At 35.6% G+C, this 23301-nt stretch overlaps 1 protein-coding gene across 6 annotated transcripts in view; it reads right to left on the reverse strand.

The window, feature by feature from the left end:
- The window catches only part of CNOT4 (CCR4-NOT transcription complex subunit 4), a 137500-nt gene that overhangs the window by 63713 nt on the left and 50486 nt on the right, over positions 1-23301 (reverse strand). For all 6 annotated transcript variants that reach the window (XM_054564022.1, XM_054564020.1, XM_054564021.1 and 3 more), the window contains exons 2-3: positions 14808-15073; positions 1269-1466 (exon numbers count right to left, since the gene is read on the reverse strand). In XM_054564022.1, the coding sequence (XP_054419997.1) occupies positions 1269-1466; positions 14808-14981 (372 nt within the window). In that variant the 5' untranslated portion in view covers positions 14982-15073. The remainder of the gene's footprint in view (positions 1-1268; positions 1467-14807; positions 15074-23301) is intronic.

Here is a 23301-nt window from a genome sequence, read left to right on the forward strand (position 1 = left end):
GGATGAACCAGGGCTCTAAAATGAGCTCTCTCCTGAGCATCTCTTACTGGAGACACCTTTTCCTGTATAAAGTCTAGACCCACCTTCTGGCTTTGGAAAGAACCTGGTCTCCTGAAGATCACGTAGCCGGCAAATGCCAGCATCCCTGGACCTAGGTCCTAGTAATTCCGGAGTTGTCACCATGTTGGCTGTCAATGATAGAGCCTTCTTAATAAAATCTCCCTGACTTTCTCCTCCACTGATTGGAAGCTCTTACCAACCTCAATACACAGTACATTCATCATCAACAAATATTTATTATTCTCCCTAAACTGAATTTTATCAAATCAAAGTTTAGACTCCTTAAATTTCCTCCTCCTGGGGTCTTTAGCTTACTTAGCCAAGTCTGCGGATGCCCATCTTCCTCGGCGGTCATTACAATCCTCCCTCTGACTGGTACCACGATGAGCAATACTTCAAAACCTTCTCACTGGGTACTTAAGGCAGATGCCCAAATCCAGCTCTCTCCTACTGGAGTAAACACTCTTGCTGTCAATCAGCTTCTATCTGCTTTCCCATTAATCTAGTCAGCACCTCCTGGTCTATCAGAAACTAAAAATTAGCAGATTTGCATTCAAAGGCATCAGGGCAAGTTATGAATTCAACATTACCCTAATAAGCCTCGTGGTAGGAGGAGAGAAGAGAGGAAATAAATAAAAGGGGTAAGATCTTCCCTGCCCCCAAACAAATGACAAAGAACTCAGTCCATTATTTCCCTTCATCAAATTCTCCCTCTTTCCTGAAAACTGGCTTGACATGAATGAGTAAAGAATGATGCTACACTGTAACAACCATTCCATAACTCTTCTGTAAATGAGTACTACTACTTGGGCAGGATTTAAAAGAATACAGATCTCTAACAGGTGGGTTCATGTAACTGCATCTCACTGTTGTCTTTACATAGCTACAGACAGAACTAACAGCAAAATAGAACGATTATCCAAGTTTCAGATTATTAGCACTAGAGGGGATTTCAGAGATCTACTGTAGTTCAACCACCCAGTTTCACAAGTGAAGAAAACAAAGCCAAGAAAGATTAAAACACTTGTCTAAAATCATACCTGGTTATTGGTTTTTTAGTGACTACTGAAAAAGTGTTTCCCATTTTCTCGTGTCAACATTTTCTGTGGAATTCTACAGTTGGGCAGGGTCAGCACTTATTTTCAAATAAGAGAAGCAAAAAAAAAAAAAAAAAGTTATGCTGAGCAAGAAAACAGAAGAGGACTCACCTCTGGGTCTGCTAGACGCTGAGACAGACCTACAACAAAGACGAGGTTTTTTTGTACAACACGTACACTAGCCAAATGTTTGCGATTTTCTGATATTTTCTGTTTTCTCTCATTTTGTTTCTGTTTTTTCTCATTCTTTATCCTTTGCAATTCTTCCTGGGAGAGTGGTTTATAAACTGCTGGGTCTTCTGGATATGGCTTTAAGCATAAAACAAACATAGAAGTTAGCATTAAATAAATAGAAAAACTATACAAATAACAATTATCAAATTCTGGATGATGGGTATGTAGTTACTTGCTACATCTCCAATCTTCTGAATATTTTAATTGCCTAAAATATTTTTATTAAATAAAAGTTAAATGTTAAATAAAATAGGTTTTTAAACACTTTTTTTAGATCTTAGCACAGCCACTTTTAGTGCTACAACTTAAACCACCACCAAAGATTCTAAAATTAAAAAAAAATAATCACCTTGGGATCCCTACAGTGCCTAGCACACAGTTCACAGGGAAATTAAAATTCTAAGGTGCTGTGTAGGGGGTTTATGTATTACAATAAACATATTTAATTAAAACCTGCTATTTGTTAGAACATTAATGTATTGTTTTTCAACACATTTCCAGTCAAACAGAGAAATAAGCAGAATACATAGAAACTCTGGTTCAGGAGTTTGAATTTAGTTTCAACACTTTCTAGCTATGTGGTCTAGGGTAATTTAATCAAACCCTATGCCTCAGTATCCTCACAAGTAAAATGAAATTAATCTTAAAGACTGGTCTAAATATAAAATAACACTTATAAAGCAATTATTCTTATAAGTGGCACACAGTAATCCTCCATAAACATTATTGCTTATACTACTGTAATTTGTTCCTTTCTCATCATTACAATATTGGTTTTATTATTGCTAATGCCACGGCTACAAGGCCTGAATAAGAACTGTGGACTCACACTGGCTGGCTTTGAATCTTGTCTCTATCTTTACCCTCTGAGAAACCTTATCTAAGTTATGTGACCTGTCTGCTTGAGTTTTCTCTTTGGTAAAACAGGAGTCACAGTATTGGGTTGGCCAAAAAGTTCTTGTGGGGTTTTCTGTAAAATAAAAGATACACTTTTTACTTTCACCAATAACTTAATTAATTTGGATATTTTGAGTATGTCAGCTGTATCTTGCATGGTATAACGTTGATTGTTCTCAAAGCATGGTGTGCCGAAAATGTTGCGTTATTTTCTCCCATCTGCAATATTAAAATGGCTACACAAAAATTTACCAATTTTTGTAAATTTCACTTTAAATGCACACTGATATGACAGCTGTCACAATACAAGCTAACGAAATTGCTTCAAATGAAGTTGAAGACAACTAAGCACTACTAGAAAGCATTCTTATGGAAAAAACCACAGGAACTAAATTTTGGCCAATCCAATACTTTATTCAGAGGGTTCCTGTGAGTTTAAAAAGATAAATACATGTATAAAATGATTAAAACTGTGTCTTGCACATTAGCACTCAATAAGTCAGTTATTACTACTAATACAAATAGTTAATAATAAATGGAAGATGGGGCACATTAAATACAACATATAAAACTGGATATGAAGAGATCCCCAAAACAGAAACCACAACTGGCTGGGAAATTAGGCCTGTCCAAACTCAGGAGTGGGGACCAAGAGAGAGACGCCATCGAGGAAAAAAAGTGTGAACAGGGAAGAGTAGAGGAAATATCCAAAAGCCCGAAACTCTGCTATGCCTTTGACATAGTTACTTTCATCTTTTCATATATAAGTGAAAACAAAAGATAAAAAAAGCTCAAATTTGTGAACACACAATAATGAAGGCAATTAAGAAAGTAAGATTTCCCTCTGTGTTCCTCAATTTCTACTAATATATTAAGATCTCCAAAAACCCTATTCTTAAATATTGAGGTATAATTGGTGGTCCTGCAGGATATAAGCACCCATACCATTAGATTCCCGCATTAAAAAATCTGAATCTTCCAGCTATTTGGTCCTATTTGGCATACTCAGACTTACTTTTGAGTGAGAGGCATATAAAACAGCCAATTCAGTAATTTATCTGACTTTTGCAAGACCTAAGAAGTTTCAAATATGAAGTCAGTATTACGCATTTTAGAAGCTCAAGAAATATATGCCAAGTGAACACCAAACTACTGTCTAGAATTGAAAATTGAGTGCTGCTGATTTTCTTTTTTAAAAAGTACTTATTTCAAAATGTTCTTGCATTTCAATTTAAGGAACCAAATGACTAAAGATCTATTACAGTAAGTTCAATACCTCAATCAATGATGTAACCATCTGCCACTTAAGTTTTCTCCCTCTCTTCTCCCCTTACTTTTCTTTACCTGTATTATTCTCCTTTCAAATCTTAATCTGCCAGAACAATTTTAATCCCATGAAACTATTTGGAGCTATAAAGACACAAGTATAAAAATGAACTACATACAAAGTAATTAAAATACTTTTCCATAAAATCACTTACATGTTTTGTCTGAATACAGAAAATCTGTTTTCTACCACAGGCTTTCTGGGTAGCTCTTTTTAGAGGGTTTATTACTAAATTAATTTGAAAGCTGTTGCTCTGCACTAACATCTATAGTGGCGATAATTCTCACCCTGAATGGATCAAACACAGATTGTTCCTAGTTCCGTAACAGTTGAGAATAAGCATTTGGAAACGTTTATAACAACTTCAGACTGCCACACATTCATGTACATCATCAGTGGACTACGCAGAATAAGATATTTATTGGTGTGGTTGTTATTGAACTTAGGCGGTAAATCACATGACACAAGCTGGGAACTAGGTATGCGTAACAGGACCTTGTATGGGTCCTCAGCAGGCTTGGGGCATGGAAAATTGGGTTGGCAGTACAGTTTCAATTCTGGTTCTTCATCAGAGGTTGTCTGAGAAACTTTTCTGAGACTCAAATTCTTCTGCGAATATGAAAAATCTGACAAGCAATCAAAGGTTGTTTTCTTTGCTAACATTCTCCAACACTATAAAATCCTGATAAAAGAGGGTGCAAAGTAACATAAAAGCAAAAAAATACATAAACATACACACAAAAAAGTGGAGAATGACAAGTATCAAAAATTAAGTTGCAATATCAACTCTCATCAAGTGCATCACTAATGCAACACCATGTTGAGTATATAACACCGGCTATCCTAGTCTTCTATGTCATTCCAAGGTTTTTCCTAAGGAAATATAATTCCATCAGGCTTCAAAGTCAACTCTGGTAGAAAATAACTGCAACATAATGTAAAAAACAGCAATACTGGAGAACAACAAGACAAATTCGTTTTCTATGATTTACCCTCCAAGTATCTCTTACTCCAGCAGGAAATTACACTACTAGCTTTTTAATCTTAACATATTTGTGAAACTACCTTTCTGTTGTTAGGAGGAATTAAATAAATAAATTCTTCTAGACAATATAAAATGTGCTAATTTACTGTAAACAGAAAGGCAAATATAAAAAATGTTATTGGCCTTAACTTGCCTAAAGGTTTCATAAAAAGTTAAAAAAGCATGCATCCCAAGACAATTCCTCCTCCAGACATGCCACCATAAATACCTACTCTATCAACCCAATGACAGGAAATTAATAGGCGGATACAATGAGATGAGGAAGGGAAATAGACTGAAGATGAAAGGTGAAGAAACATAATTTGAATAACTGCAGAAAAAGAGTGTGACTCACAAAGCCAGTAACAGCAGTACTAAAAATAAAGATAAAGTATATCTGGTCTACTTTTTGACTGAAACACATGTTAAACTTAATTTTCTAGGAATATAGATAGCATCAAATGAAAAATTACAAGCAGAAAATTTTTCTTTAAACGTAGCACTGTGTTTTATAGCAGACTAATGCTAAATAGGATGCTTGTAAAGAAGCATTATTAATGTGTAAAATATTTTTAATAGTGTTAATTTGGCAATAAATTGCCAAACTACTAATTAGGGTGGTTTACAGTCTCTGCTATAATCACTCAATTTCTTTCGTATAGGCAGTATGTCCCCACTTTTATTCCTAATGTATTTACACGTGTCTTCTCTGTACTTTCTAATCAGACTTGTCAAGAGTTATTTTATTGGTCTTTTCCAAGAATCAGTTTCTAATCTTTACTGAAATACTAACTACTTTTCTTCTATTTCACCAAATTCTGCTTAATCCCTATCTTCTACTATCACAATATTTATTCTTTTTCTGTTTTCTTAACCTAGAAATAAGTTCACTTATTTTTGTTCTTTGTTTCTAATAAATGCATTCACAGCTCTCACTTTTTCTCTTGCTAAAGACAAAAACAAAAAACAAAAAAAAAAAACCACTATTAAAAACTTTATTTTTAAACCAACATCTGAGAAACAATGATGGTCTGCAATAGGGAATTTCCAAGCCAATGTGTAGATGAGAGTCAAAATCCAGAGAGAAAAGTGAAAAAAGTCTGAGTAACAACAAATAGCAAGAGAGGGAGAGCACTCTTGAGCTGAAGCCAACCCAAGGGAAGGTCTGCACCCCGGAGACCAAAAGGTGGCCTGAACCAAGACTTGTGTGCTTGAAACATCCCCAACGCCAGTGCATATAGTTCCTGGCAATAGTCAAATCAAAGCCTCTCTAGAGGAGGGCAAATCCCCTCTGGGCCTTGGAGAACCCTGAAATAATTCAGCAACAACAACCAGGGAGCAGTCGTGGGCGACCAGGCACATAAAGAAATAAAATAACATGAACAATGACCAGCAGAAACATCCCTCACAGACCAGCTACTAGAATTATCAGACACATTTTAAAGCACTGTTTATCTGTTTAAACAAATATATTACAAACTTAAAAATATCTGCAGAGCATAAAAATCTATTTAAAAAAATCAAGTTTGAAGAAAGAACAAACACTATTTCTAGAAATGAAAAACACAAAGGCAAAATTTTAACTCAGCAGACATATTTAGCAGCAGATTGGACCTAAAAAAAAAAATTCCAACACCAGAAGACAGATCAAAAGAAACAATCCATCTATGCATTAAGAAAAAAGAAAAAAAGATTGCAAAAAAGGCAAAAGGATGAAGAGACATGGAAAACAGTGAAAAGATCAGAAAAATACTTAGAGTCCCAGAAAGACAGTAAAGAAGAATAGAGGCAGTATCTGAAGAAATACTAGTGTAATTTTTCACAGAACTAATGACACTCACCAATGCACAAATTCAAAAAGCCCTACAAACCCTAAGCAGGGTAAATAAAAAGAAATTATACAAGTGTTCTAATTTTAGGAATTGGTTAATATTTCCATTGTGGCCTAACAGTCTATTTTAGTGTCTATTACACTTATATTTTAAAGGTCTGTACAAATTTGTATAAACTGTGTACACACACACACACACACACACACGCTCGTTAATTGTTTAATTCAAATTTTCCATTTCCTTTTAATTGTCGACTTCATCTTTCAATGTGTAAAATGTACAAGTTAGGAGTCTCTCCATCATGAATATAAATGTAGTTTTTCCTGGTATCAACATCAGTTCAATTATACAGTTATACCTCGGTACTCGTCGGCTTCAGAACTTGTCAAACCCTCCACTCATCGCCTTTTGAAAATTGAGAAAAAAAATATTTCAGCAGTCGGCACTTGCTTGGGACTCGTTGCACTTTCTAGAACTTAAATGAGTCACAATGTCGCCCCACAAGAGAAAATGCTTCATTGTTTGGTACTCCTCGGTTTCTGCACACCTCACGAGTTCCAGGACAAATTAACCATGAATACCAGGGGACCACCGTACTTCAAAGCTCTGCTGTTAACTAAATAAAGTTTCATGACTTGAGGGACCTTTTACCAGTAAGAAAAAGTCCTGTTTATCCTTATAAAATGTATTTGATCTTGAATTTGATTATGAATAATATAAGCATTATTATACTTTCTTTCCCCTGTTTCCATTTGTCCACGATATCTTTTCTCCCTGGTTTCACTGATATTTTTCCTATATATGTTCCTAGTCTAACAGTTCTACAAGGTTTATTAAGAACAAGTGCAGTCCCCCATTTCTTCCCTCCCAAGTTGCCTCTCTCTACAGATATTCCTGTTAACTCTTTTAAATGATTGTTTTGTCATGTACTACCTTATCATTAAATAACATGCTTGCATTGTTACTTCTTCATTTTTCAGTTTTAGATAGTGTATCACATTATACAATTTGAAGATTTAACATTCTTTCAGCCAGCCTAACTCTACATCTCAAGTCTACTTTCTAAATTTTCACCCTAATTTTGGTTAGGTCAACATTTGTGATTCCATTATTATAAAGTTCAAATGTTTTTATACTTTCATCTCCTGCTAGGACAGCGTAGATGGTAAAAGACTAGGCCTATCAGAATAAACAGCTAGAAAACTATATAAAATATATAAAATATGTTTTCAGACATCGAACGACAGGCAATGAACAGCAGGTGAGTGAACCTTGAGAAAAAAATAAGACAGATGAAAATCATGAGTGTCCCAGCTTCTGCTCTCAGGGCACGTCCTGGATCCTGGCACTGGGCCCAAGAGTCACACTGAGTGGAGGGGACAGCGATAAAAATTGGAAGAGGCTGAGGCAACTTAAATATATGGGTCAAAATAACACAAAGAAGGAACTAGTTAAAAAAGAAATCGAGAAAGAGTTACACAGAGGAGTCCTGTGATAGCTAGTTTCTGCAGGCAGCTTGTCAACGAAGAAACTCTGATAGAATTCATGTTAATAATGAATTTGGAGAAGAAATAAAAAGAAGTGGTATCAATCTCATGTAAATTCTTTCAGGATATAGAGAATGTGAAAATATTCCTAACTCATTTTATGGAACCAGTATTACTTTGACATCAAATCTACAAACAATATAAAAGAAAGCCACAAAAACCCCTCACATTATAGACACCTAATCATTCTGAAAATATTAGTAAATTTAACATAAAAAAGATAATATATCATGATCTATGGGACTTATTCTTGAAAGAAGTGGTTGATCCAAAAATCAACAAAATAGTCTTGGGGATGTAAAGCACAGCATAGGGAATACAGTCAATAATGAGACAATAACTACATATGATGCCAGGTGGGGACTAGAAATATCAAAGGGAACACTTTGTAAAGTACATGACTGTCTAATCACTATGCTGCACACCTGAAACTAATATATGAAATGTAAACTGTAATTATAAATAAAATTTAAATTAAAAAAGGAATAAAAAATAAACCAATCAAACTAAATTACTGCTTTAACAGAATGAAGAAAATACATGATCATTTCAATAGAAGAACAGACATCTGACAAAGTGCAGCACCCACTCGTGATAAAAACTCTTAGTAAGCAAGGGATAAAAGAAAACTTCAACATGATAAAGGCCATGTATAAAAAAAATTCACAGACAGCAACACACTTCATAGTGAAATACTCGACACCTTCCCACTCAGACTGGGAGCAAACAAGGACATCTGTTCTTACCGCTTTTATCCAATGTTATACTGGAGGCTTACCCGATTCATTAAGGCAAGGAAAATACTTAAAAAAGGCATATATATTGAAAAGGAAGAAGTAAAACTACCTTTATTCACGGAAGACATGATTATCTATGTAAAAAGTCCTAAGGAATCTATTTAATAAAAATCAACTGCTGTACATAATAGCAATCGGCAACTGGAAAATGCATTTTTTTCTTTTTTATTGAATGTATTGGGGTGACATTGGTTAATAAAATTATATAGGTTTCGGGTGTTTAATTCTATAATACATCATCTGTGCACTGTACTGTGTGTTCACCACCCCAGGTCAGGTCTCCTTCCATGGGAAATGGAATTTTAAAAACAGTATGTGCCACCGCTTTAAAAAATACTAAAATTACAGATAAATATAACAAAATATGCTATACACCCAAACTACAGAACATTATTTTTAAAATCTTTAAAACTTAGAATAATAAAATGATAATAAGCTTTATTCATTAACTAGGTAAGTTAACATTTTTAAGGTGTCATTTTCCCTCAAATTGTTTATTCAGTGCAATCTCAAAAAAACCCAGCAGACTTTTGTAAAAATGAGAAACTGATTTTAAAAACAGTAGAAATGCTAAGGACTTAGTATCCAAAATAAACTCTAAAAAGAATAACAAAGTTGAAAGATTTATTTTGCCAGATTTGAAGACCTAGAGTAATCAAGACAATAAGGATGGACATAATTGTGAGTAGATAGAATTCAGACTCTAGAAATAGATGCAAACATTTATAGGCCATTGATTTTCAAGAGAGTGAAGACACAGTCTTTTCTACAAATAATGCTGTAGCAATAGGATACCTGTAAGAAAAAAAATAAATCTTAAACCCTATCCCGTATCTAAGCCATTATAGTGTTAACATAATATGGTTACTTCTCTTCCGTACAACTTTTTTTTCTCTACAGTTAATAACTGTGCTTTGTCTGATTATATCTCCATGTGTTTATTACTAATTCAACGATCAAATCCCCTCCAACTGCTGAAATGGCTTCATGAGACACTTCTCTGTAACAACACCAAGTTTTCTTTATCTGGGGCACAGCTGTCATTGTTCCCCTTTGTCCCAAGAATCCCATTGCTTCTCTCCAGTGTCTGGTCACCTGTTTCCTTTGTCCCGTGCATTGTTCTCTCTTCAATCCTTCATGCTGGTGGGGCATAGCCTCCAGTAGATTCCCCAGAGAGAGTGTATGAAAGGTAAGACATTTTTGAGAACTTTCAGGTCTGAAAATGTCTTTTTGTGCACCCTTTTCATCCACTTAACACTTGAGCAGATATGGAGTTCTAGGATGGAAATATATTTCCTTTAGAAGTGTCTTCTAGCTTTAAGTCTTGATTTTGAGAAGTCTGAAATGATTCTTATTCCTGATTTTTTTATGTATGACCTTTTTTTCACTTTGGAAGCTTGTAGAATGTATTTAGCTTCAGTATTCTGATATTTAAAAATAAAGTTTCTGCCAGGCACTTGATGGGACTTTTTAATCTGGAAAAATGTCTCTTGGTCCTAGGAATATTCTTCAATCCTATTTTTGGACAATCTTCTTTCTATATCACTATGGTCTCCTTCTAAAACACTAAACTTATTATTTGTTCTCTTAGAGATTGATCCTCAAATAATGTTATATCTTCTCTCATATATTCTGTCTCCTTTGTCTTTTTGCACTACTTTTTAATAGATCTTCTTCACTTTATCTGCTGACTCTTTTCTTATTTCTGCTATATTTTAAATTTGAATCCTGGTGTATATTGTTCACTAAAGTTTTTTAATATGATCCCGTTCCTGTATCATGAATGCAGTATCTTCTATTATTTCTGAGATTAAAACAAAAATACCCTTGCTGAAGTTTTCATTTATTTGGCCAGTCTCTGGTTTGCATGTGAGTTAATGCTGTATGGTACTGTGTCAGTACACCACCTGTGTTCCCACATCTGCTGTTTCCACCAGGTATTTTTCTTAGAATGCTACACTAATGAATGACCGGGTAGCCTGTGCCTATATTTAGGAAAGCATTAAGGTCCTTTTGACTCCATTAGGCTCAGCAACTAGGACCAAAAAGAAGCACTAGACTCTCTTTACAACCTGCCATCTCCCTGATTTTCAAAGCTATTAAAAGCAAAGAATCCCTTCCTGCAAACAGGCAGGTTTCACATTGTGGGCCAAAATCAGAAGCTTACTTCAACTAGCCCCCTACCTGCCTCTCCAAGTTTATTTAAATAATGTCAATTTGCCACTTCAAAGTGGCTTCTACAGGCTCTCTCCCTGCAGGGTTGGGCTAAACTAAATGGTAGCTTCATAGTTCTCTCCAGGCCTCTAGCAACACTTGTGGTTTTCCTCTGTGTTGAACAACCACTGAGGCTGGTCCCCAGGGACATGAAGACCCGCTCGTCTGTGAGTAAGACGGGCAGCTTCACAAAGACGGGTGCTCAGAGCATTCAGCACACTCTCTGGCAAGGCTAAGTAAGCCAGGTCTCGGACCCCAAGACTGTGTGAAGTACACTGTCTGCCTTCCATGACCCACTCCAGCCACAAGACAGGTGTGAGCAGGTCCAGTAGTCAAGAGACCAAAGAGAGGTTCTGGAAGCTGTGGTTCCACTAAGCCAACAAAAAAACAAACGAAAAAAATTTACTCTTATTCTATTAACAATAATGGCCTAAAAGGAAGGAAGGAAGAAGGGAGGGAGGGAGGGTGGATGGATAAGCACCCTAGCTATAGATTGTAACTTGGAGACCCAAAAGGAAGTTACCTACTACTTCTTTAATCTGGATTTCTTTTTCCTCTAAATGTTGGGCAGCCTTGGTACTCATCCTTAGACAATCTCTCATCTTTTTTATTGACCTCTTTCTAGTGATCTCATCAAGCATCATTATTTTATAAATAACATTCTATAGGTTGACAACTCCCATACCAGAAACAAACTTGAATATTCACCTGTCTATTCAACATCTCCATTTAGATTTCTATTACGAATATCAAACTTAACCAGTCTAAATTAACTGAGTTTCTGATCTTCTCAAAAAACCTGTTCCTACTGTAGTCTTCCACATCTCAGTAAACGGCCATTCTTTACTTCCAGCTGCTCAGTCCAAAACCTTGCAGTCATCCTCGAATCTTCTATTTGTCATGTACAGTGGATATTAAACTTTATTAATCTTTGTATGCCTGAAAAAAATTTTATTATGCTTTCACATCTGAAATTGAGAATTCTTGAAAGTTGTTTTCACTAAAATATTTGGAAAAACAAATTTCTCAATTATTTTCTCATTTCTATGCTTGTAAAACAGTTTTATTCTTCTTCCTTTGTAGTCTATGTATTTCTCTCTCATGAGCCTTTAGAACTTTGTTGTTATTCTAGATATTCTAAAATTTTACAATTATATAAATAGATGCTGATCTTTTTCAGTCATCTTGCTTCATATTCACAAAACCCTTTTAAGGTCAAATGCTTTTCGTGAGAAATTTCCTTTCATTAGTTCTTTGATTGTTTCTCCCTAACCATTCTACTCACTGCTTCTAAAACTTCTCTTAGCAGAGGTTAGAACCAGTACATCTATCTTTTAAGTTGCTTACTTTTCTCTGACGCTTTCTAGTCTTTAAATTTTTTTGTACTATATTCTACAAGAAAATACTTGGCACAATCTTCCAACTTACTAATTTGGTCTTGAAATGTGTACTTTCTGCCCTAGTGGCCTGGCTCAGTGGACTAAGCACCAGCCTGCAAACCAAAGGGCTGCCAGTTCAATTCCCAACATAGGGCACATGCCTTGGTTGCAGGCCTGGTCCCCAGCAGGGGGCGCGCAAAATGCAACCACACACTGATGTTTCTCTCCCTCTTTCTCTCTTTCCCTCTCTAAAAATAAATCATTTTTAAAAATTTTTTTAAAGAGTTTTTAAAAAATGTGCACTTTTTGTTCTTCAATCCATCTATAAGACTATTCATTTTCAAGATCTCTAATACACTCTTTTTAAAAAATGTTCTTTGTACATGAGTATGTCATTCTCTTGTACTTTTTGAGAAGTACCAATGACACTTTCAAAAGTTTCTGTTTGCTTACTTAGGTCCTTCCATTTACTAATTTTTGTGCTTCTCTTTCATAATGCTGGCTTTCTTAAAATATCTATTGACTCTTGTTTGTTGCATGTTTACATGTAAGAATTCTGTCAACCAGCCTATAAATGCTATTTGTTTACTGCAGGATGCTGCTTTATGACTGCAGAGAGGAGAAACTGCTGGAAAGGATACGTCGTTAGTTCGTCTTCTGAGCATAAGAGGTCCAAGTTCCTCCAGGTGTTTCAAATTTATAATCAATGTTCCAGCTAGAGAGCATCTGTCTCTGCTGGGTGGTATAAAAATTACACTGGACCATATGCTGCTCCAATGCTACAATCAACCACACTTATATTTTTCCTAGGATCTTGAAGCACCACTACTCTTACCTTTTTTTCCAGCAGTTTTCTCTTGAGTATGTTTTTTAAGCTAATGTTTCTTTACTGAAATGGATCCCAATGGCATTCTGTCCTTTACACTCCTCATACGTTCTGGTCCTCACAGAAAAGCACCAACTCTGCTAAAGTTAATTTTGTTTTTATCTTTAATTTTTTTCTAACTTTTCTCTACTTTCTAAGGATTTGAGGTGATTCTAGGTAATCCCTTAAAATTGAAATGAATTTCTTTACCATTTCCCCAAATAACTGATTTCTGTCTAATGACAATATAACAATTGGTCTTCTTTAATTAAGACTCTACTGCACAACACTACAAAGAAAAGAAAAAGAGAAAGAGATAAACCTCATGAAGTCAACTACATTCGCAAGCCTTAGGGTCTTGGGCTATCCTGAAAGTTACCACTTTGAACAAAATAGTTCAATATAACTATCTTATGAAAACGACCAGGAACCAATTTTAAAAATATGACAGAATGTTTCAAACCCATTACCACAAATGTATTATAGATTTTATCCATAGCTAACATAAAGGTTTTCATTTACCTTTCCACTCACATTCTTAAAGTATATTAACTATATAAAAAAATAAAATTATATACATTGAATATACATTATAAATATCTATTACATGTTATATATATATTATATATACACTATATTAATACTTAAGATTTGTTTTTCATTCATGTAATGTATATAACATGCCCACTAGATTGTTTTTAAAAACCAAACAATATATACTGTCTTCTGAAATTTAATTCCTCTGGGTAAGAAAGTTAAAAAACAAAATTTTAAAAAATAATCTAGGTATCTAAAACAGATTTCCACTTTCTCAAAATCTGGTAGTAATAAACATAGGAACTCTTTCAAGTGAGTAAACAGAAAAAAGGGTTTAAATCATACAAACATTAAAGAGAAAGCAAAAAACAGATACTTGCATGAATGCCTAAAATCACAGATTTAGTCCTTCAAAATAGATATTCAACAATCCTACTCACCCTAATGGGTCATTCACTATATTCCGTTACACCTACTTATACAGCACCCAGAAAATATTTTAAAAGTCACAGATTTTTTTTTTTTAAAGAATTAAAAGAGACTCAAAAGACTTACGTTTGAATCCCAAACCTATTACCCACTAGTTGATGCCTAGGGACAAGTTTCTTCAAAGGCACATTTTCCTTAAGTGCAGAGTGGGGACAGTATCATCAGCCTGGAACCGTTATAAGCACTCAAGAAACGAGTAACTATTAACTTCTGAACCAGAATTTCTGTCACATTAACCATGACTTAATTTAGTAAGTATCAAGGCTTCTATTTTGTCCTAGAAAATTAAAGGGAATCCCCCGTAGATATAACAGTAAATGTGTTTTTCCAATTTTATACCATCTTATCTAAGTTCTTTTCTTCTCTACTTCTAATCCTCTTAAACACTCAAACCGAAGGCCAAACGAGAGGTTATATAGCTTTACTAAGGTCATATATTTAGGTAACAGCAAAGCCAAGAATCTACTTACTCATATATATGTACACAAAGTTATTTTGGAGTATTTACCTTTCTACATGCAGGACAAAGCCCATTTTCATCAGTGCGAATTCTATGCCAACAAAATCGGCAAATTTGGTAGCCACAGGTGCAAGGGAAAAAATTGATATCATCTATCTCCAAGGGCTCCATGCAAAGAGGACATTCCACAGGGTCTTCCTTCGCATCAGGACTGCGAGACATCTTCACGTTTATTAAACAGCAGCAAAAGTTTATAATAATTTAAGGGAGAAAGAAGTTCAGCACTGAGAATTAAAATGTAGAACTTCAAAGACCTGCATGAGAAGAAACAAAATATACTATTTACTACTGGGAAAAAAATTGCATTTTCAACAATCAAGAATCATTTTATCAAAAATTTGAAAAATATTAATCAGATCAATTTTTGCTATCATCCAAGAATAGATTTCAGAATGGAATCCTGAAATATTTTGCATGTCAAGATAAAAAGCCTGGCATTATTAACTTTCTTGATTCAACAGAAAAACAAAAGAACTTCCTTTTTTCTATATAAAACATTTAGTACTAACCTAGTACTAATCACAGAACATTTTAGGGGAATAAGTGATATATAGAAGCATCTTCAGCCTTGAAACACACTGTGAACTGTATTATCTCTGATTTCAAAGCTAGTAATAATACTGCCACATAAGTGAAGGAGCATGATATTATTCTAAAATCCATCACAATTTACAAAATAAGCCTAATGAAAAAGGCTTCAGTCATCTAAAATTACATGTTAATATCAAACCCTTACCAAAGAAAACAAGGGCTAGAGTTAAAAAAAAAAAAAAAAGAGCCATATAATCTAACTGTTTACAGTTAAGTATGTATAATATGTCAACAAACACTTCAGGGAGAATAAGCATATATTATACAAAACAAATAAAAATTAAATAATATATCTTTGTAATTTATGCAGAGTTGAAAATTTTTAGGTAACAACTTAAAGTCGCTGTTAAAACATTAGGGTGAAATCACTATTTTAGTTTAAAAAAATGATAGCCTCCAAAATATAACTCAATACAATACCTATCAAAATAACAGGATGGTTTGTTTGTTTACATAATTTGATAAAATAATTCTAAAGTTGACATGAAAGAATATATGCATGAGAATTGCTTTGAAATTTATGAGGGGAAATGTGGGGATTTGCACTATCAGTTACCAAATTGTATTACAAAACTACTACTATTTAAATAATTAGATGTTCATACCAATATACACAAAAGATCAAAGAAACTAAATAAAAAATCTAGAAAAATAACCATAAACTTATGAGACTTAATATTTTATAAAAGTAACATTACAAATCAATACGGCAAGGATGGACCAATTAATATAATAGGATACTGGTCTCTCCACTTTAAGAAAAAAGCAGTATATATCTATGTCATACTGCTATCAAAATAAATCCCAAATGATCTGTCTAAAGAAATATGCATTGAAATAAACTATGTGTTAGAAAAAATAATAGAATTTTTCAAATCTTGGGATACAGAAGGTCTTCCCTAGGGAAAAAGAGAAATTCAGAAGCCCTAAAAGAAAGGTATGTTCAACTTAGCAACATGGAATAAAAAAAATAAGCAAAATGAAAAGCAAGCAACAGAGTAAAGGATATATACACTGTTCATAATGAAGAGTTAGTATCCAGAATATATTTAAAAATCTTATAAAGTAATTTTAAAAAGGCAAATAAAAGAAAAAATGAGAACAGAGTATCAGTAGTTTACAGAATTACAAATGATTACAACATATGAAAAGATCAATCTTTTTAGTTTGTAAACAGTGAGACAGCATTTTTCCCACCAGCCTGTCAAAGAAGTTCATCTTCCCACAAAGTAGACATTATCACTGATTTATTTCCTCTTCCTAAAGAGGAAATGGGAGCACAATGAGCACCTTGTCTTAAGTTGCACAGTAATTAGGTGGTACAGCCTGGACCCCAGAATCAGAGCTCTTAACCACTTTCTTATGCCACCCCAAAATCCATCCAGCATAAATACACACACATGTGTGGCCATGTATTTTGCTATGTTTTGCAGTGTTGTTCACACCAGAAGAAAACGTCAAGCAGTTAGTTGAGAAACCATTAAGTAAATAGTGACATAGCCATAGTAAGGTGGATGTGTGTGTTGAATCAGGAGATGTCTAATTATATAGTGTTTTTTACTTTTAAAAGCAAGTTGGAGACTGATATATCTGATTTGTTTCTTTAAAATAATAAAGCACATGAAAGGTTATACACCAAAGTGTTACCTTATCACAAAAGACAAAATGAAGGAAAGTGAACTACAAATTTATTTTCTGAAAAACCTGTATTATCTGAATTTTCCCAACAAACCTTATTTTTGCAGTTCAAAGGGCCAACTTAAAAAAAATTATTTTCACCTCACTTAGGAAAATTACATGCGACTTTTGTTAATAACAGGAAAATGAAATATCTCCCTACAATTATTTCAAAATAAGCATTTTTAAAAAGAAATGACATATGTAGTTATAAACAGTTCAGGCATCTTGGTTTGCAGACCCAGTTTTGCCACTGTCAGTTCTCTCATACATAAAATGAGGGGTTTAGAGCCGATTTAATGGCTCCTCTGAGTTGAATATCCAAAAACTATACCAGTAGAAAATACAGACTTAAGCACTGGTTCTACGAACAGGCAACTAAACTAAAATAATCAAGGGGTGCTATGTACACTTCTAATATACTTTTGATTATAAGATTTTATTTCCATAATGACAGCTTATTCGAGTTTTAAGTGAAGTCATTTATGGGATGCTGGAAAGGAGACAATATATGGCATTTATGAATTGAAAAGCTTTCTAGAAAGTAAATTACTATAAGTTAAAAATGACATATCAAGGTTTTTCTTTTTGACTGCTTCTGTCTTTTAATTTTAAAAAGGTTTTGAAGAGGATGAATCTTCTAGTTTAGAGGGGAAAGAAAGGACAAAATAGCAACGAGTCCCTTAAGAAGGTCAATACAAAACTAAGTACATTTTGTACACTTCTAGCACCATGGAGAGACACCATGCAAGCCTGTGGCCAGATGCGCTCATACAACTGGTGAAATGTAGGAGGGAAGTCTGATGTGACAGAACACCCAGAATATGAAGTAAGAGAGCTGACTTCTGCCTCACCTCTTCCCTAAGTAATTGTATGATTTTGGATAAGACACTCAAAAGCTCTATCTAGTACTCAATTTACTCATCTGAAAAATACTGAGGCACAAAATTTAATGGAATTTCAAGTAGAGAGAAATAACCTTTATGTAACAACCCAACTGAACTAAGCTCTTAAAATACACTTTGAAATAAACTCTCTCCCCTCCAAGTATCTTGGCTAGGATTTTCATTTAGGGAAAAATAATTGTTATTTCATAAACCAGTCAACTAATGTTTAAATAAAAATAAAACAATGAGTTGAAACAATAAGAGTTATAGCTCTGGCTGGTGTGGCTCAGTGGACTGGGTGTCATCCTGCAAACTGAAAGGTCACTCGTTCAGTTCCCGGTCAGGGCACATGCCTGGGTTGTGGGCCAGGTCCCTGGTTGGGGACAGGCAGACGGCAACCGATCGATGTTTCTCTCACATATCAGTGTTTCCCTCCTTGTCTTTCTCTCTTCCTTCCTCCTTCTCTAAAAATAAATAAAATCTTTCTCATAAAATAAGATTTATAAAGGTATAAGACACAGAAATAAAAGATATTTTTAAATGGAAATAGAGAAGTAAAGTCAATGACTTTTTGGATGAGGTGTGGGGGTTATAAGATGGAGTGACCAGTTTTTGACTTAGCAATTAATTTTGCAAAAAAAAAATTCAGTTTCACATACATAACCTAATCCTCACAGCGACTTAGTAAAAATGTACTATCCCCTTATAAAAGATGAAACTGAGGCCAAATGGGGACTCAGCCTTTAAGTGTTAAGGAAACAATTCCAAAGTAAGATAGTCAACCCACGCCCCTTCCAATATGGTAAGACGGAAATGACGATAACTGACATCATCACTGTATATCCTTGGGTATAAAGTGCAAATGTTCAAAAAGTAAAAATGGTATTATGTTTTCAAAAACTTAAATTCTACAGGAAATTTCTACCTCACTGCCAGAGTTACTATTCTGTATATCACCTGCAACTAATACTATATATAACACAGTGTAAATTCTGACATACATAATAATGCTCCTGAATCACAATCTCACATACCATGAAATAAAAGCACAAAATAAAAATCATATACTCAAAATCATGCTCAAAAACTCCTTATTATTCTGCAAGTGCTGGGTACATGGCTTTGAGCTTAGAACACTGTTCAGAGTATGCGTAAAATACATTATAAAATGTAAAGTACTGCAGCTGCTGTAGGAAACAGTCTCGTGGGTCCTCAAAAAGTTACATACAGAATTAGCATATGATCCAGCAATTCCACTTCTGAGTACATACAGAAGGAATTGAAAGCAGGGATTCTTAACAGATACTCTTACACCAGTATTCACAGCAGCATTATTCCCAATAGCCAAAAGTAGAAATAACCCAAGTATCTGTCAACAGATGAATGGATAAACAAAATGTAAACTCTGATACATGTTACAATGTGGATAAGCATTAAAAACAGTATCCTAAATAAGTCCACCACAGATAAATATCATATGACTCCACTGATAATGAGTTATCTAGAATAGGCAAATTCGTTGATACAGAAAGTAGTAGTTCCCAAGGGCTGGGGTCGGAGAATGAGGAGTTATCCAATTAATTAGGACTTAGGAATGATTAGTCTTTTAGAGGAGGAGATCGTTAAAGTACCAAAGGCCTGTCCTAGCCGAATGGCTCAGTTGGTTGGAGCACTGTCCCCTACACCAAAAAAAGGTGCAGGTTCAATTACCAGTCAGGACACATACCTAGGTTGCAGGTTTGATCCCCAGTTGGGAAACACACAGGAGCTGATGTTTCTCACTCACATCGATGTGTAACCCCTCCCCATCAGCAATCAATAAATTTATCCTCAGGCGAGGATTTTAAAACAAAAAGGTAAAAGGCATATTTAGCCTCTCTTATCAAGAAACCTAACTGGTTGTCCTAATTGTATCTAGTACACCAATAACATTTATTACTCTATCTATGTAAACAGGCTAACTTTACTAATAAAGTTAGAGAGTTGGCCAATGTAGATTTTTGCCATTCTAACAGTTTTTCCTTTATTTCTATTCACTGATTCAATAGGAGTTATAAAGCTCTTACTATGTTTCAAATTCTAGTCTAGGTCTTTGGGATACATTAATTGACCATAACATCAATTATGGTAAAAATCAATGCCCTGAAGACTAACTTTTACATGGGAGATTTAAACAATAATCATAATAAATCAGTAAATTAAATCATATGACAGGTGATAATGCTATAGAAAAAGGCGGCACCAGAAATGGGACTGCAATTTTAAATAGGTCATTCATTTGGAGTAGGTGTCATGAAAAGGTTACATTTAAAGGAGGTGTCTGAGTAAGCCATGCAAGTATCTGAGAAAAGAACAGACCAGGTATGAGGAAGTCAGTAGAGACTCCCCAAGGAGGGAAGATGCCTGAAGTTTTTGAAAAACCACAAATTCAGAATGGTTGGAGTAGAACAAGTAAGAGGAGCTGAAATAAGGACAGAGATGTGCCCTGACTAGTATGGTTCAGTTGGCTGGGTGTCATCCCACGGGGCAAAAGGCTGCTGGTTCAATTCCCAGTCAGGGCACATGCCTGAACACATGCGGGTTCAGTTCCAGGTTGGGGTGTGTGTGAGAGGCAGCTGATCAATGTTTCTCTCCTTCTCTTTCTCCCTCCCCTCCTCTCTCTCTAGAAATAGATAAAATCTTTAAAAAAAGAAAAAAAAAAGAAGAAGAAAAGAGAGAGAGAGAGACACGTAGGGCCCAGGATCTTGTAAGGATTCATCACAGGCCACTAGAGCAACTTTGGTGTTCTTTATGAAATAAATGAAGAGAACTGGAGATTTTTAAACAGAGAAATGGATAGGTTTGACTTATATTTTCAAAAGACCTTCCTCAGTTCCACCTCCAGCATAATAAGAGTATAAGGAGTTCAATGAACCCACTCCCCAGTGAAGCTGGTGGGAATTACTTAAAACCAACCATTGCAAGTCTCTGGAAATGATCCTAAAGGCCTAAGGCAAATGAGGAACCCTTTATTCAAGACAATGTACTAAAACTCAGGAAAAACAGCAAGACCATCATACAGGGGTGTCCAACCCGTGGCTGTGAATGCAGCCCAACACAAAATCATAAATTTACTTAAAACATTGAGTTTTTTTATGATTACGTGTCACAATGTATCTAATGTGTGGCCCAAGACAACTCTTCTTCTTCCAGTGTGACCCAGAGATGCCAAAAGGTTGGACAGCCCGCATGGTATTTCAGCCAAGACCTATTCTCCCTGTCCTCTCCTCCCCCTTCTCAGCTCAGTAAAACTGAAACCTTGCTCCATACTGGTGTCATCATAAACACGGGGCGCCCTTTCACCACAGCTATCAGCCAGAAGGCACAGACACCAGCGTTTCTCATCCTGCCCTAAGCTACCTGATGCTAAAGCCAGTTCCAGGTAAGTGCAGCCAGTAGGTGGGGGCTCCTCCTTCACCCAACTGCCATTCATGGGAAAGAATCCCTATGTTGCTGTTGCATGTTGAAAATACTAGGACCTAGTCTGCCCTCCACCCAACTTCTCCATAAAACAGAGCTCCCACAACAGGAAAGGCAAAACAAGAAGACCTGCGACTGCTGTACACCAGTCCAAGAAATGCTCAGTTACTAAAGTCGGGGTATCTGTCACACGCAGTGAAAAGAGCGCCACTATACCTGCTATCCAACACCAGAGTCAGAAACAGAGATTTGTGCCAGGAAGGTGAAGCGGGCAGTAAAACAGCTCTGAATCTCTTCCAAAGGAACAGACTTCATATGCACCAGAGAAGTTCATGCCTAAAAGCAATCTCAAAACCAAGAAGCTTGTGATGAAAAACCATGGGGAGAAATTCTGATACAGGCATACAGGCTAAACTGTAAACCAGTAGTTTGCAAGAGAGAATAAGGAGAAGCAGGGACATCTAGGATGAGTCCTCCTGAGGTCAGAACAAACTTCAAGGCTCTGATCTCAAGAACTATCTCTTCAAGTGAGCTCAAATTTCTTCTGGATCAAGTTGAGAAACAATTTGTGTCCCAGGGCATTGCTGGAAACAAGGAAGCAGTCAGCTTGCTCTCAACATCTGGGTGTGGTCAAGGAAAGAGACAGCGGAAGAGGGCCCTGACAAAAACGCTGTCATCCCGGGGCGCACACGGGCACCCCCAGGGGCGCAGCCTCAGCAACGACAGCGGAGGCTTACCACTGCAAGACGGGAATAGATGTCACTAAAATTACCTACACAGTCACTAAACAAATAAGCAAATAACGACGACAAGCCCTGGGAGGAGGGACAGGTACTCATAGCTGCTACATAAAATAAAATCTCCAGTTTCCAACCAGAAATTATGTGCCATGCAAAGAAACAGGAAAGTATCCCCCACGTACACCAGGAAGAAAGCGGGCAACAGAAGTGGCCTGTGAGAGCCACCAGATGTTGGATTTAACAAAGGCTTCAAAGGAACGATTTTAAATACGTTCAAGGAACTAAAGGAAACCATGATTAAAGTAGTAAAGGAATGTGCAATGAAAATGTCACATCAAATACAGAATTTCAATAAAAAGATAGATATTAAATAAAAGTGGAAATTCTGGAGTTGGAAAATACGACTAACAGTCACTAGAAGGGCACAAGACTGTGTTTTAACTGGCAAAAGAATGAACTAGTGAAATAGAAGTAGGCAGATCAATAGAGATTATGCAATCCAAAGACAGGGAAAAAAAAGAATAAAGGAAAATGAACAAAGCTTCAGAAATGTTAAAACATTATTAAGTGTATCAGTATACACATAATGGGAATACTGGAAGGAGAAGAAAGGAGAAGGAAAAATATTTAAAGAAGTAACAGCTGTATAAAAATTAAGAACGATAGCTACACAAAATACCTCACATAGGTAATGTTAAACGAAGGAAGCAACAATAATATAATTGCATTCATATAAATTTCAACAAATAAAACTATATTTTAGGAATGCACAGAAAATGACCAACACCAGGAAGTGAATGTCTCTGGGTGAAACGGGGAAAGGGTTATGAACCAGAGGTGCCCTGAGGGTGAGGGGATACTCTGAGGATTGGCATGTTCAACTTTTCTTCTTTCCTTAATTTTTTTCAAAGCACTCCTGTGACCAAACCGACCTGACTCTCTGAACTAGCTCAAATTATTGATTTTATTCCATAAGCAAATGGTGACAGAGCTGGAATCAAAACCAGGTGTTTTCCAAAGACAAGGTCCACCGTGGGAATAACAGCAGTAACCCCAGCCCTATGACAACCTCTTTTCCAAACCAAGCGTCAGCAACGAAAAGCCCTCCAAACCTCCCAAACCAGTGCA

Source organism: Pteronotus mesoamericanus, unplaced genomic scaffold, assembly GCF_021234165.1.
Source record: "Pteronotus mesoamericanus isolate MK-2021 breed Mesoamerican mustached bat unplaced genomic scaffold, CSHL_Meso_final scaffold_85, whole genome shotgun sequence".
NCBI classification, from domain to species: domain Eukaryota; kingdom Metazoa; phylum Chordata; class Mammalia; order Chiroptera; family Mormoopidae; genus Pteronotus; species Pteronotus mesoamericanus.